This window comes from Limulus polyphemus, unplaced genomic scaffold, assembly GCF_000517525.1.
Source record: "Limulus polyphemus unplaced genomic scaffold, Limulus_polyphemus-2.1.2 Scaffold523, whole genome shotgun sequence".
Classification (NCBI taxonomy): Eukaryota; Metazoa; Arthropoda; class Merostomata; order Xiphosura; family Limulidae; genus Limulus; species Limulus polyphemus.
Window position 1 is genome coordinate 185,242 of NW_013666133.1, and position 14,166 is coordinate 199,407.

At 31.1% G+C, this 14,166-nt stretch overlaps 1 protein-coding gene across 2 annotated transcripts in view; it reads left to right on the forward strand.

The window, feature by feature from the left end:
* LOC106458848 (F-box only protein 25-like) overlaps nt 1-10,606 on the forward strand; it is a 40,386-nt gene extending 29,780 nt beyond the window's left edge. For both annotated transcript variants that reach the window (XM_022385204.1, XM_013918402.2), the window contains 2 exons: nt 2,685-2,757; nt 5,859-10,606. In XM_022385204.1, the coding sequence (XP_022240912.1) occupies nt 2,685-2,757; nt 5,859-6,011 (226 nt within the window). In that variant the 3' untranslated portion in view covers nt 6,012-10,606. The remainder of the gene's footprint in view (nt 1-2,684; nt 2,758-5,858) is intronic.
* The last annotated feature ends 3,560 nt before the right edge of the window (nt 10,607-14,166 follow it).

Sequence of the window (14,166 nt, forward strand, 5' to 3'; positions counted from 1 at the left end):
TGAACACATTGATGCTTTTTATTCTGAAATTATTTATTACATGACAAGACGAATACTTATATCATTATAATATATTTAGAAATATTCTAATCATGTGCATGCATAAGTAATTAAATTGAAATTTCCTGTTTAGTAGTATTGTTATTTTGGCTAATATTTTTAAATCTTCAAAAACTGCAATAATAAAGGTATACCTGTAAAACAATTACTAACATTCTTAATGGTATTAACTTTTCATGCAGCAGTTTCCTTAGTGACATTGAATACTTTTTATACAGTTGGGAACATCATGTTAAAAATTAAACTTAAAAACACTTCGCTAAAACTTTAGTATTAAAAACAAAGACAGTTTACAAAAAATAGAGAGGTAACTGAAAATTTTTATTTTGTACTTAACTCATTCTGGAATATCTGTTGACATTATATTTAATATATGTTCATATCATATATACATGTAAAAGTTAAAAAATAAAAGAAGGAAAGATTGCTAAGGTGACTCTGAATAATTAAAGAAAATTGTCAGAATGTGAAATGTTCAAGTTATAAAATATATAAGCAAGTGACCATTTTACAGTTGCCTACTTTGTGTGCAAACAATAAGTATAAAATTGGAAAAGTAAATAAAGTTTAATAAGATATTTTATTAATTAAATCAAATAGTATTGACACTGATATATGCTGTTTTTCTCTATTGGTCAAAATAGTTTTAACAAAATCTTACATTACTTAAAAATGTAAAAATCTGACAAACATACCATAACAGATAACAAGGGGTAATAAGGTTGGATAGTAAAATCATGATTGTTCCAGTTTCTGAAAAAATCAATTTTTTAGGCTTAATAATTTATAAATCTATTATTTTCATCTTTTAATTTTTTTCTTTTCAAAGCATTATTGACAATTTTTCAAAGCATTGGACAAACAAAGGTACTATTTGTACATTTTTACACTGTAATTTCTCCAGTGCCTCACTAAGAGGCTATTATGAGCAGCATTCTACAATGCAAGCCTGTTTATACCATAATAAAAAAGTGCTTAGTGTTTTACATATTCTCATATGACAATAAAGCTGAATTAGAATTACATTACAAATGTCCAGAAAACAACATATAGAGTGCTAAGAAAAATATTTCATTTTATTTGTTAATATTTTAGCTGATTCTATTAATTGGTATGACTTAATGAAAACAAATTTCAGATGCATATTTCTGTTTGGAAATCTGAAATTTGTCTATTCAGAATTGATACTACTAGGTAATACTAGTAGTCTAATGTGAAGTCTTTTTTTACTCATAGGTGCCTGAAGACACTATATCGTAGTTAAAGCTACTTATGTAATCACTTTGTTTTGATTAGTCATATGTAAGACTGATATTTAATTGATATAAGACTGAAATAGTCTTAATTTGTTTTATAATATTGATACATTCTATTAAAGCCATTTCTAAAGCTATATCTTTAGGATAAAAATGAGTAATGAAGCAGTGTTAGCAAGAAAATATCATCATAAGTAAACATCATGCAAAGGCTATTTTAGATTGGCATATATTTGATAAGGGTATATGAAGATATAGTTATTCTCTTTGTCAAATTTTGTTAGAACAGAAGAAAGCAACTAGTAATTACATCAGACTGGGCATTTGCTGTTAAACCTTTTGGATTTAGATATTTAAGAGTAACATAAGTTGGGAAACTATATGTATATAAAACTTTATATGCATCATAAAGAATTATTGGAAGAAGCGTAAAAGAAAAAGTTTTGTTAATGAACTGTTTATTTGCTGTTCAAAATTAAAAACATTATTGCTGTCAGATTTGTAGAAAAACAATAAATTAGTATTTTTATACCAAGTTATTTGTGTAGTTATAGCTTATGGAATTTTTAGTTCTGAATAGGCATCTAACTATAGCACAAATATGAAATTAAGTAGACATAGAAATCATTCAGAATAGACAGGAGTTCATTACATAATTATTTGACATTTGCTGTTTATGTATTTCTATAAGCAGCTTGGTGTTGCTTTTCTAAAATATATAAGTTGAAGCATTTTAATAATTAATATTAAATTCCGATCAGAGCAAACTGCCTACTTAGATCAAAACTCAAAATCAATCTGCTATTTTGTATAAATGATAAAACATATTTTTCTTACATTCTTACTTATGAAGATTAGAATGAATTGTGTAATCAGTTGGGCACCCTTGTTGTTAATGATATGTTTGGCTATAAAACCAATTATAACTCTGGAGGTTCAGCCAGCTTAGGAGGCTTAAGGTAGACCTAAACCCATATAATAAGTTAACAATGTGAAGCAATCTCTATAATAAAAGCAAAATAATAAAGTTAGATATATTAAAGGTTCTAACCAATGCTGTTAATGAAAGTAGCATTAAAGAAAGAATAGTCTACCTCTCTTATGGAACACACAAATATTAGATCTTAATTACAAGTACTGCCATAGATAACATCATTGTGACTGTGTATAAGCAAAACTTTCCACATCTCTCCCTAAAAGTGTCTTGTGACCAATGAAAACTCTCTCTCTCTCTATGTGTGTATGTGTATATCTATAAACATATATATCATGTTTGGATATTGTGATAATTCTGAGTATTTAGCTTTGATTCTATATCTATTTCAGTATTTTCAGATTCTTAACAAATGTAAATTATTTAACTTTCAGAGTTTTTGGATTGAAGGAGGAGTATGCTGACTGTCTTTTTCTCTGTAGACATTGCCGTTGTTTGTTTTGGAAGGTGAGCTATCACGGCTAAGCAAGGCAAATGTGTACAGTGTGGTTCACCTGTAATGGTGTTTATTTTTAATACTTACATCTCTGTAAACAAATATCAGTGTGTTGATTATTAATTAAACTTGAGGCTGACCACTTGCTTTTCAACATGAAAGTGCTGTTAGTGCTTTAGTATTACTGTTGTGGGTACTATAAAGTTCCTGTTGTTGTGATACTGAATTACTAGATTACTGTTGCAGTATTACATACAGAAATTACTAAATACATACCACGGCATTACTATTACGATTACTGCAGAGTTACTAAAATAACATTGTTCTCTTTGGAAAATTAAGGGTTATTGTTAAAATGACCATGTACTTATTATATCAGTACATGAACTGTTTCACATATACTGCTTGAGTATATTGAAACTTATAAAAGAATCAGTGAAGCATTAAACAAAGCCAGTAATGAAACAATTCTTTTTTTATGTGTGTAGTATTTATTTTACTGGCTGAAATAATAATACCAACTTCATAATGCAAAAAAACAGTAATGGGTTTTTAGTTACACACAATATACCTGCTTATTTCAACCTAATATGCAGTTATGAGTACATTCAAACAAAACATTGTCATTTTTTTTCCTTGTAACATGTCTGACATCTTAATTCTATTATTTGCTGCAAAAGTTTTTTCTTATACAATATTTGAAATAATTACAGAAACAGTGTATAAAATGCAAATATTATAGAATTTATCTCCCTATATGTTATTTTATATGGTGATTGGCTGTCATCCAGTCAGTCAGACGGTGCTGTGCCACACCAGTATAATGTCTCTGAAAGTACGGACAGTCATAATAGTCTAAAAAAAGTAGTGTGGTGAATGTATTCATGAATCCCAGGACAGAAACAGCACATGATAGAAATAAAAGTGTGAATAGGAACCATATGCAAACTTTGAAGAGGGTGTGTAAAATTAGTAATGTAAGTATGACCCCTTGTCCTATTGTTTTCACTGCTAAACACAAAGTTTGATGGATATATATATTATCAATACCCTTAATAACCTTAAATACCTCAATCAAATCCCCTATGACCCTTTTCTTCAGAGAAAACAAGTTTAGAGATTTTAGTCTCTCCTCATAGGACAATCCCACTATCTCAGGTATCATTCTAGTGGCTTTTCTCTGAACCTTCTCCAACAATTCAATGTCCTTCTTGAGGAAGGGAGCCCAAAACTGTACACACTACTCTAAATGAGGCCTCATAAGTGATCTATACAGTGAAACAATAAAATCCATTGTCTTGTATTCAGTGTTTCTATAGATTCTACCCAAAATCCTTTTAGCCCTATTGCTAGCTACAATACATTGTTTAAATGCTTTAAGTGACTTTTCAATCACAACACCAAGATCTTTTTCTTCAACCACAGTAATTAATGTATTCCCATTTAGATTGTAACGATAATATCATTATATGTATCACCTTACATTTTGGATAGTTAAACATCATCTGTCACATATTGGCCCAATGCATCAAATGATCTAAATTTCCCTGTAAGTCTGCAGCATCTTTGATACAGTTAGTCACCCCAAGAATCTTAATGTCATCTGCAAACTTCAATATTTTTTAGTCATTGCAGAGTCAATATCAATAATATAAATCACAAACAGCAGAGAATCCAGCACAGAGCCATGAGGCACACTGCTTGTAACTGTGATCCAGTTGGATCTAACTCCATTTATTACTACTCTCCAGCTAATTTAATAATATTTCCCCCACACCCAAAGATTTCATTTTTGTAACAAGTCTTTTGTGAGGCACCTTATTAAATGCTTTCTGAAAATCAAGATAAACCAAATCCACATTATTTCCTTCATCAACTCTTGCAGTAACATTCTCAAAGAATGTCAGAAGATTTGTTAAAGAAGACTTTCCCTTAGTGAAACCATGCTGGCTCTTTGACACAATATCAAACTACTTTAAATGACTCTACAATGCGTCTTTACAACTACTGATGTAAGACTAACTGGCCTATAGTTGTCTGGACAATGTTTATCACCTCCTTTAAATACTGGACTAACATTAGCCAACTTCCAATCTTCTAATACTCTCCCACTACTAAATTAGTAAGTTAGCAGTTCACAAATAAATCTTTAAGTTCCTATAAAACTCTAGGTTAAAAGTCGTTTGGTTCAGGGGATTTATAAATTTTTAGGTTTCCCAACTTTTCTCTTACAATTTCAGAACTTAAAATGATGTCTTTTACATCAATATTTTCCCCCATACATTACGTGCTCTGGTTGAGGTATTATATTTATATCTTCCAAGATCAGCTACCCACTGTCATTTTTAAGAGACCCAATCCCCATCCTGACATTTTACTTACCCATCATATACCTAAAGAATTCCTTATTGTTTGATTTAACTCTCTCAATCAACCCTCTTTCATATATAGTTATTGCCCTCTTAACTTCCTTTATAACCAGCTCTTGGGATTTCCTATAGTCCTCCAAGTCCTTATTATTTCCAGTAAGTATAAATTTCTTGAATTTATTATGTTTATCCCTAATATGATCTCTGAAACCTTTACTAAACCATACTATCTTGTTTCACTCCATTGCTCTTTTTTTCTGTAGGGAATATGTATGTTTTGTATGCATATCAATTTTTCCTAATTGCTTCCCACATCTGTTTAAGATCTCTATATATAATAATTATTTTTAAATTTCTATGCTATCTTAATTTTGTGATTTTTTAAACTTTTTTGAATAATACTATCAAATAATAATATATATGACAAGTAATACAACTACCATGTGAGTAGTTTTATATATATACATTGTTCAATTTTATTAAGCAGACTTAGGATTTCTCTTTTAAAAAATGGGGAATTCGACAGTAATTTAAAAAGTCATGCCAATTATTTAGAAAAACTGTAATAGTTGTAAAATTTATTCCATGGAAAGTTGTGGATCACAATTGCTCGAGCATTTAGAAATAATTGTATTTATGATTTTAATTATTTAAAAATCCAAATGGCAAACTGTTACATTCTAATTATAATAATGATGTCTGTCACTATATGCAATAATATTTTACTGTTAATTGTTTCCCAGTCGTTTGGACACCCCTGTATTGATACAACATTGCAACATACAAGAGAAGTGTCTGAGATGGCAAATGGTGAAGAAGAAATAGAAGATAAAGTTAGTGTTCCTGAATGTATTCCCGTACCACCCCAAGCTTTTCTTAAGTTCTTCTCTTTGTAATGTTGTCACAGAAAAGTATTCTGTTCTCTTTATGGTGGTTACAGAACTTGTGTTTCAAACATCATATAATCCCAAGACTGATGTTGATAACTCCCCTGCTTTAGTTCCTCTGCTGGTGTATAGGGCCTGCAGGTTGGGCCTTGGTGTGATGTATATAGTGTTATTCTTAGTTCCCAGCTGTGGGTAGGGGTAGTTTTAATTCTTCATCATTATGTTTAAACCTAGTTTGTTTTAAATCTCATAAGAAATATAAGTGTTTGTTTGTAGCTTTTATTAAAGGGTAAACACTTACAATGTTAAAATGCACAAAATTCACAGTCTTTTTAAGAAACATTTCTCATTGAAAGATCTCAGCCTATTAAAGGCAGACTTAAAAAGTAGGTGAAGTCATATGGTTATTCATGTTATTTTGCAATCAAAGTATAATTTCCAGTTCAATTAAAAATTATGAATCCCGTTGATAAAATTTTCAGAGTCTAAGTGTGATATCCATTGTTCTACTATCAGTGGAGTGATACCTTAAGTAACTAAAGCAAGTATTTGAGAAAGCTTGAGAACCAGTATATAAAGTCGTGCTTCTAAGATTTTAGGTTATTATTGTTAAATTACATTTTCACAGTACTCTAATTATTATGCATTATGCTATAAACTCTTATTATAAAATAACAATGGAATACATGGTAAAATAAAAATAATGTTTTGAAGTGACCTACACATTTGTTATTAAGGTATAAATGGTTTTGTGTTTAAAACAAAATATTTGTTTATTTTCAAAACTGTGTCTAGCTGAAAAAATGTACTTATTATTTATGTATATGAGTCATGAACTGATAAAACAGGGAATTATTGTCTTAGTTGAAGATATAGTTATTACATCTTTTGAATGTTTTTCTATGACAAATTTCTTATCTGTCAATATCTTTTACAATAATATTATTGTTTTTTAAACGTGAAGGATTTTAATAAACTAGATTTTGTACAAAATTTTGAAACATGAAAGTAGAAAACCAAACCCTTTTTGCTGTCTAAGCATAATTTTATTTTGCTCCAAAACTGGGTAGGAAATACATGTTTGTAAAAAGTAGTAAAGGATGAATTAACAGTTATAAAGGATAAAGTAATAAAAGTCTAAATGAAAATTGATTCTGTTTTATATGACATTTTGGGTAGACATTCAGGCTGTATATATATATCTTGTTACATAACATTATCTAACGTGCAGCACAATGGTCACTCAAATACATTATGTGTCACCTCTGAACTATGTTTATTTAAAATTATTTTGGATGATTTGCCAGTTTCAGCAAACTTGATGGGAAACAATTTTGCATTTATATAAAATGTTAGTGGTGAAAAATTCATTAAGCTGGATTGGTTAAAATTGTAGAATCGTTAGAAAGTACGTGTCAAAGGTAAAATAAATGTTCAACAGAGAAACAAAATTGTGGACCTGTATAATTTATACATGTCTTCATACCTTACGGATTTCTCAGCAAGTGTTGGAAAATATTAAGGTTGTTACTCATATTCTTATGTCATAATTTAATTTTTTTTTCATCTCTGTTTTTTTATTATTTATCTTTCTGTGTTTCTTTATATGAAACAGAATAATTTACTCCCAGAAAATAATCAAGTAATGTTTTATGATCACTTGCGGGTAGAAGGACATTTTTTTCTACAGTTTACAATTGTTGAACTAGATAGTGTTTAGATGTTTTTGCAGTTTGTGCTATAAGCAGAAGAAATATAAATGTTAAAAGCTAATTATTGTTAATTTCCAGTATTGTATGGTTTCTTCATTTGAATATTAATGATAGACATCTCAAAATATTCTGTCCCCTCAGTGGCTCAGCTATAAGTCTTGAGGGCTTATTAATGCTAAAACACAGGTTTTTGGATACCCACAGTTGGCAAAGCACAAATGACCCTTTGTGTAGCTTTGTGCTTAACAACAATCAGACTAACTAACTATAAAACATTCTTCCTTAAAAGTTGGTCAGATTTTGTTTAACTAAACAGTTGAAAATTTTTTTTATAGTAATTATGCATTCTACCACACTGTGGTTTTAAAATTTTTTAGCCAATTAAAATGTATTTCTAGGAAAAACTATGAAGATTTATTGGAATATATAACTGGTTATGATTCCATGAATTGTAAATGTAAATTTCTTGTGTGTTAAATGTAATTTAGGTTAGGGCTGTTTCTTGCCTTGATCTGTACAGGATGTGCATGTAGTATGAATCTCTCTCATAAAACTAAATATGGACTTTTTAAATTAGTTTCAATTTAACTTAACTAACAATGAAAATAATTATATACTCAAAATCTTTTGATAATTGCCAAGTAATAACTATTTAAACTAAATCAATAACATTAGAAATTTCTAAGATATTATTATCTCTTAACCAAATGTGCACAGGGTCAAGTCCAATTGACCAACCCCATTATGGAGAAGGAATGTTGATTATAATTCCAAATTTACTATTTGTATCTATACTAAATATGACAGGCTTTTAGTAATATGCACAAGTCTGTTGTACACAAAAAATTGTACTCAAGATATGTTTGTGAATTGCTGACATCAGTTTGATTCGGACTCTGACAAGTTGGAGTACAAGATGATGTACATGTGAGGAATAAAAAATACTTTTGTCCATTGTGCAGTTTGCATATGCATAACCTCTAGGACCTTCAGAATGCATGTCTGAAAATTTTTCAGAATCTCCATTTACTGTATCTGTTATTTACTCTGTTCTGTTGCTAAATGAGCAATGTTGAGTAAAATGAATAGTTGATAACTCTGTCATCAAATACACTATATTATGTTAAATGGCACTCTGTAAAAGGTCATGGCATGTGCACTTTGACCGTTACCCATGTACATAGGGTTAAATTACTACATTTTTAAGTATCTAAGAAAGTGCTGTTTGAAATCGTACTAAATGTACTATTATAATTAGTAACATTCACCCAAAAATAACTATTTCTTTTTGTTTATTCTGTACTCGGTTAATTAAATCGTAAATGTAACCAGAACATTTTATTTAAAAACTGGTCTTTGAAAGTAAATCATTAGTAGCAGTTAATAGTGAGTTTTGTTTTTGTTAACATCCCTTTTGTTTTTTAATTTATAATATGAACTGTGACAGTATTTTCTGCTTCTAACTTCTTTAATTAACATAAAGGAAGAAGAATCCTAATTTTTATTAACATCTTGTTTTTACCATGAAGTAAAAAAAGTCACTTTAGTTGAAAGGCATTGTATCTAATTTCTTTTTTCTGCAGTAAACATTTGAGCTAAATTTAATTTTATTGCATTTTTCATTTTCTATTCATGTTTGAGGATCGATATAATCATATGAGGATATTCCCTATTGTCAGTATCACTATTGCAGTGACTTTATTCATCTTTAAAATATTATAATTTTTTTTTCTTCAAACATTACTGAGTCATTGTGAGATTTGTTATTTTTATTGTTACCTTTTCATTAGTATTAAATGCCCCTGGTTTTGATACCTGTGATGGACACATCACAGATAGCCCATTATGTAACTTTGTGCTTAACAGCAAACAAACAAAAATACTTTTACACTAATTAATAGAATTTTCACAAACACTCTGAGAGGTTCAGTGTAGTTGTATAAATCTTAATATTTCATTTTGGTAAGTTTGGTTTAAATTTCATAAATATGGAACTTGTTAAAGTCTGGTTATTAATCTGGCAAGCTTGGAAATTTTATAGTGATTCACAGTTATCTACACTTTTCATTTGCATGGGTAAGGTTTAGTTATTTCAGAAAAATTCAAAAAATTCCTAGAAAAACTTTAAGCTATTTTCCATTATATCTAACATGAACAATATTTCTGAAACTTGTACTTTTCACTTTAAACTCTAGAGCAAGTGAGTCTTATACATATAGAGCAGATAATAAGGAATCTCAACAGAGTTTATTCTCTTAAGATGAAGTAAATTTGTTTTATTTATCATTCTTACTGCAATTAATTTTCTTAAAGGATCCATTTTATCATAAGATCTGGTAAAACTACTCCAAAAAGTTACCTTATTCTCACTGTTGTTCATAATTATTGTTCACATCAGAAAACAAAACATAGTTATAAGTGATAAGTTATGTCTGTGATAACAGATAATAGTTAGTGCACTATTGATGTTTGTGGTTATACTTTTGTATATTTTTTGTATGAATATTAGCTTTTTTGTAATTTCAAATCATAAGCTTCTTTGTTTACTTTTTATAATTGTGTTTATAAAAACAAACATTGGATAAAGAAACTGTTAAACTTTACATATTTGTTTTAGTTTGTGTTTTAAAAATGAAGTGTGGTCATATTTGTAGTTACGGATATCAACATTACATTGTTAATGTATTTATTTTTTTGATGTATTTTTTAGAATTGTTATAGCAGTGTCTAAATAATTCAAAATATCATGTGGTTGGTAGTACTTTTTCTAATTGTAGAAAACATTCTTATCATTATAAATTACAGAATATAATGGTAATCTAAATTTTCAATGTTTTTTATCAATTTCTTGCCTTTTCTTCGTTCATCTGCTTTTGCTCTTGAATAAACTGTTTGTCTTACATATGCTTTGAGGTTATATGTTTTGATCTGTTATTATTTTTATTCATATACTTATTTTACAGAAATTGATATCAAAACAAAATTATAGTTTATATTGACCTCTAAAAGAAGAAATACACTTAAAGATATAACTTTACTTAGTATTAAGTGCAAATTAATATAAATTTGTATTTTTTTTTATCAGAGACATTGCAGTATCTATAAATAGACAACAAGTATACAATACGTTTTTTTATTAAGTCTATTAAAATGGTCTAAAAGATCAATAAGATGCCATATAAATGTACCAATACATGTAGTTTTTTTTTATTATTCATAAGATAAATTGAACTTCTAAAACTGCTTGAGCCAAATGGATTATCCATATAAAAATCACCTAATTAAAGTGACTAAATATGGATGCTTAATATCCGTTTATATTTAGAAAGAATTTTGCAATAAAAATTAAATGGCCTAAGTTCGGATTATGCATTTACAGTAAAATATTTTAATTCATCTTACGGTTTCAAAATTACAGCAAAATACTTGGACATATATTCCTCATTTTTAAAACTGTTGATTTGTAACTTATTATTGAGAGGAAATGTAATTTTAAATGTAATGTTGTTTCTCTGTATCATAACTTCTTAATTTTATTTTAAAAAGGTTATGCTGAAAGTGTAGCATGATAATTGCATCTTCTGACCATTTTTGGTGGAGAGGTTTGCATGTTCCTAAGATCCTTAGGGTTACATTTTCTGGAGTCTCGTACTCCTGCCAGGGCTACCTAAGGTGAACAGTCCTGAGGGGAGGTTTTAGACAAACTATAGCTGATCAGGAGGAAAAAGATGTGTAGGGTCTCAATGGGTGTGAAGTCAAAAGAGGGATACAGCAAGAATAGAGATCCCCATTGTCTTGGACTGTCCTTGCCATGGGATTAGGACCCCCTATCTTGCCAAGATTGTGTGGCTGCTGTATGTGCGCCAGCTCCCCCCACATTAAAAGGAAACACATGCAGGATTCTACCACAGGATGGCCCGGCATGGCCAGGTGGTTAGGGCGCTCGACTCACAATCTAAGGGTCGCAGGTTCGAATCCCCGTCACACCAAACATGCTCGCCCTTTCAGCCATGGGGGCGTTATAATGTGACGGTCAATCCCACTATTCGTTGGTAAAAGAGTAGCCCAAGAGTTGGTGGTGGGTGGTGATGACTAGCTGCCTTCCCTCTAGTCTTACACTGCTAAATTTGGGACGGCTAACGCAGATAGCCCTTGTGTAGCTTTGTGCAAAATTCAAAACAAACAAACAAACTACCACAGGAAATAAATATCTTTTTTTAATACCAATCCCAAATCCCTGTAACAATAGATGGAATGGAGAAGGAGACAGGACCAGTGAATCTGGCAATCTAGTTTTTGTCCTGTACTCATTAAATTTGGTAGGTTTTTCTCTCAGAGTAGCCTGTTTTTTTCTCATTTTTATTATGTATTCACCCTTGCAATTTATCAGCGCAAGTGGGTGGTTTAGGAATGCTGATCTATCTGTCACTTTTTTCAGGTCTTCAGTTTTTTCCTTAACTCACCTGGCTTTTTTTTTAGTTCTCTATCCATTTCTACATCTGGTGCAGATTGGTTTTGTCAACGAACATCTATATTCTCCCTAACCATTACCATTTGCTTTCTTTGGTTCTTACAGACCTTTTCAAATCTTTTCTACTCAGTCCTCCTCTTTGTCTGATTCCATTTCTGGATTGGAACCTCAATTTAGAACTCATGTTCGAATCTTTGGAAACCTATTCTATGTATCATCTCTTAAGATGTATTTCGTTTTTCTAACTTACAGGGGATGTCACTAAGATATTTTTGCTTTAGGTACACCTTGCACTCTTTTTTACAAAGACAGGTTCATTTTGTTTCCATACTGTTCCTTTCTTTCCAACACTTGGGTGCTTGGGAAGGTGATCAGATAATTTCTATAATCACCCTCATTTCCATTTCTTCTCTGTATGACCATTCAGAGTCTAATCGTTTACTTTGTCCTGTGCATGTAGTACAATGTTACCTCATTCATACAACTCACATTAGAGACAATCACAATAGTATTTTCTTACTATGGGATCTCTCTACTTTTCGAAATATATCTCTTGCTTTAACTGGATGTGTTAAGCAGCTCATCCAACTTTCCTATTCCTCCATGAGAGATGGCACTTTTATTGTTTTTAAGGACACCTCCCATCAAGTTTATTACCTTACAGCTTCCGTTACCTTTGGCCAACAGCATTCCCTGGATGAAATCTTGCAGACAGGTATGTGGATGACTCAGATGTATTTGTGTGTCACATCACTTACAGCCTCAGTATTTTGTGTCCCAACAATCACCATTCTCCAATCTTCCCAGAAGCTCTATAGATTTTTTAACTATATATATTTTTATCTCAGCTTTGACTTTTACACTTTAAAGTCGGGAAAAAAAGATGCAAAGGAACTCGCCAAATGACCAACGTTGCTAAAAAAGGAATATATCTTTGTCTTTAAATCCACATTGAATAGGGGATAACAGAAAGTGTTAAGTCTACCTACGTGCTCATGCTCAGTGCCCACTGTTTAGATGGGATTTCCTGAAAGACTGCTTAGGCATTACATACAGGTTGTCCGAAAGTCTGGAATCATTGGTGATTTGCAGCTTTTCTTAATTTCAGTTACGTCAAAGCATGATAAGGTCAAGTTAATTCTGCTATGACAGAGAAGGTTGATCTCAGTAGATGTTTGCTGCCAAACTTAAAACACGACATCCAGAGAGAGAGAAAAAAAAACATCGTTCACAGTGCTATCAGGAAGTTGCTAGCTAAAGTTAAAGACACTGGTAGTGTAGACCGTTGACAATGACACGAATATGCTTCACAGTTTTCAAATATAATGGAAATAACGTCTCTAAACTTGTTTCGAATTACAAGGACAACATGTGGAACATATTCTGTAAAATTCATTGAAATGACTATGGTTCCAGACACCCCGTGTATTTCTTATTACCTTTCAAGCTGCAAGGAAAAAGTGGAGTGGTTAAACAACCATTCAACATGACAGCACTTCCCTATTTTGTGGTAACCTATTGCAATATCTCTCAGTGAAAGACCTTATGCAGATGACATTATTCCAGTTTGGTTCACGCCTTCTCCGGTGTTCTTCCCTATACAAATTCCACGCTTGCTGAACTTTTCTAATAGAGCGGGTGAATCCTCACTTCTCCGCCACCAAGCTGCAGGGGGGAGGTGATATGAGGTGTTACTGTTTGGGTTGGTATAATCCCTGGTGTGAAACCAAGTCAACACACCCCTCAATCAGAAGTAGGACAGGTGTATCAACCTGGAGAGTAGTACGGGTCACCGAGAGTATTAAGAACCATTCCGGATGGTAGTGATCAGCCAAATGGGTCTTAAGTTTTCCTCTAGAAGGCAGGTCTGAGATTATGCATTCATCCATGAAATTGTATATTGTTGCAAGCATTTCCCGTCTACTGTATGGTTTGATATATTGCTCTGTTCGCACTTAACTTCTTTGGTCTGCTGACTCAT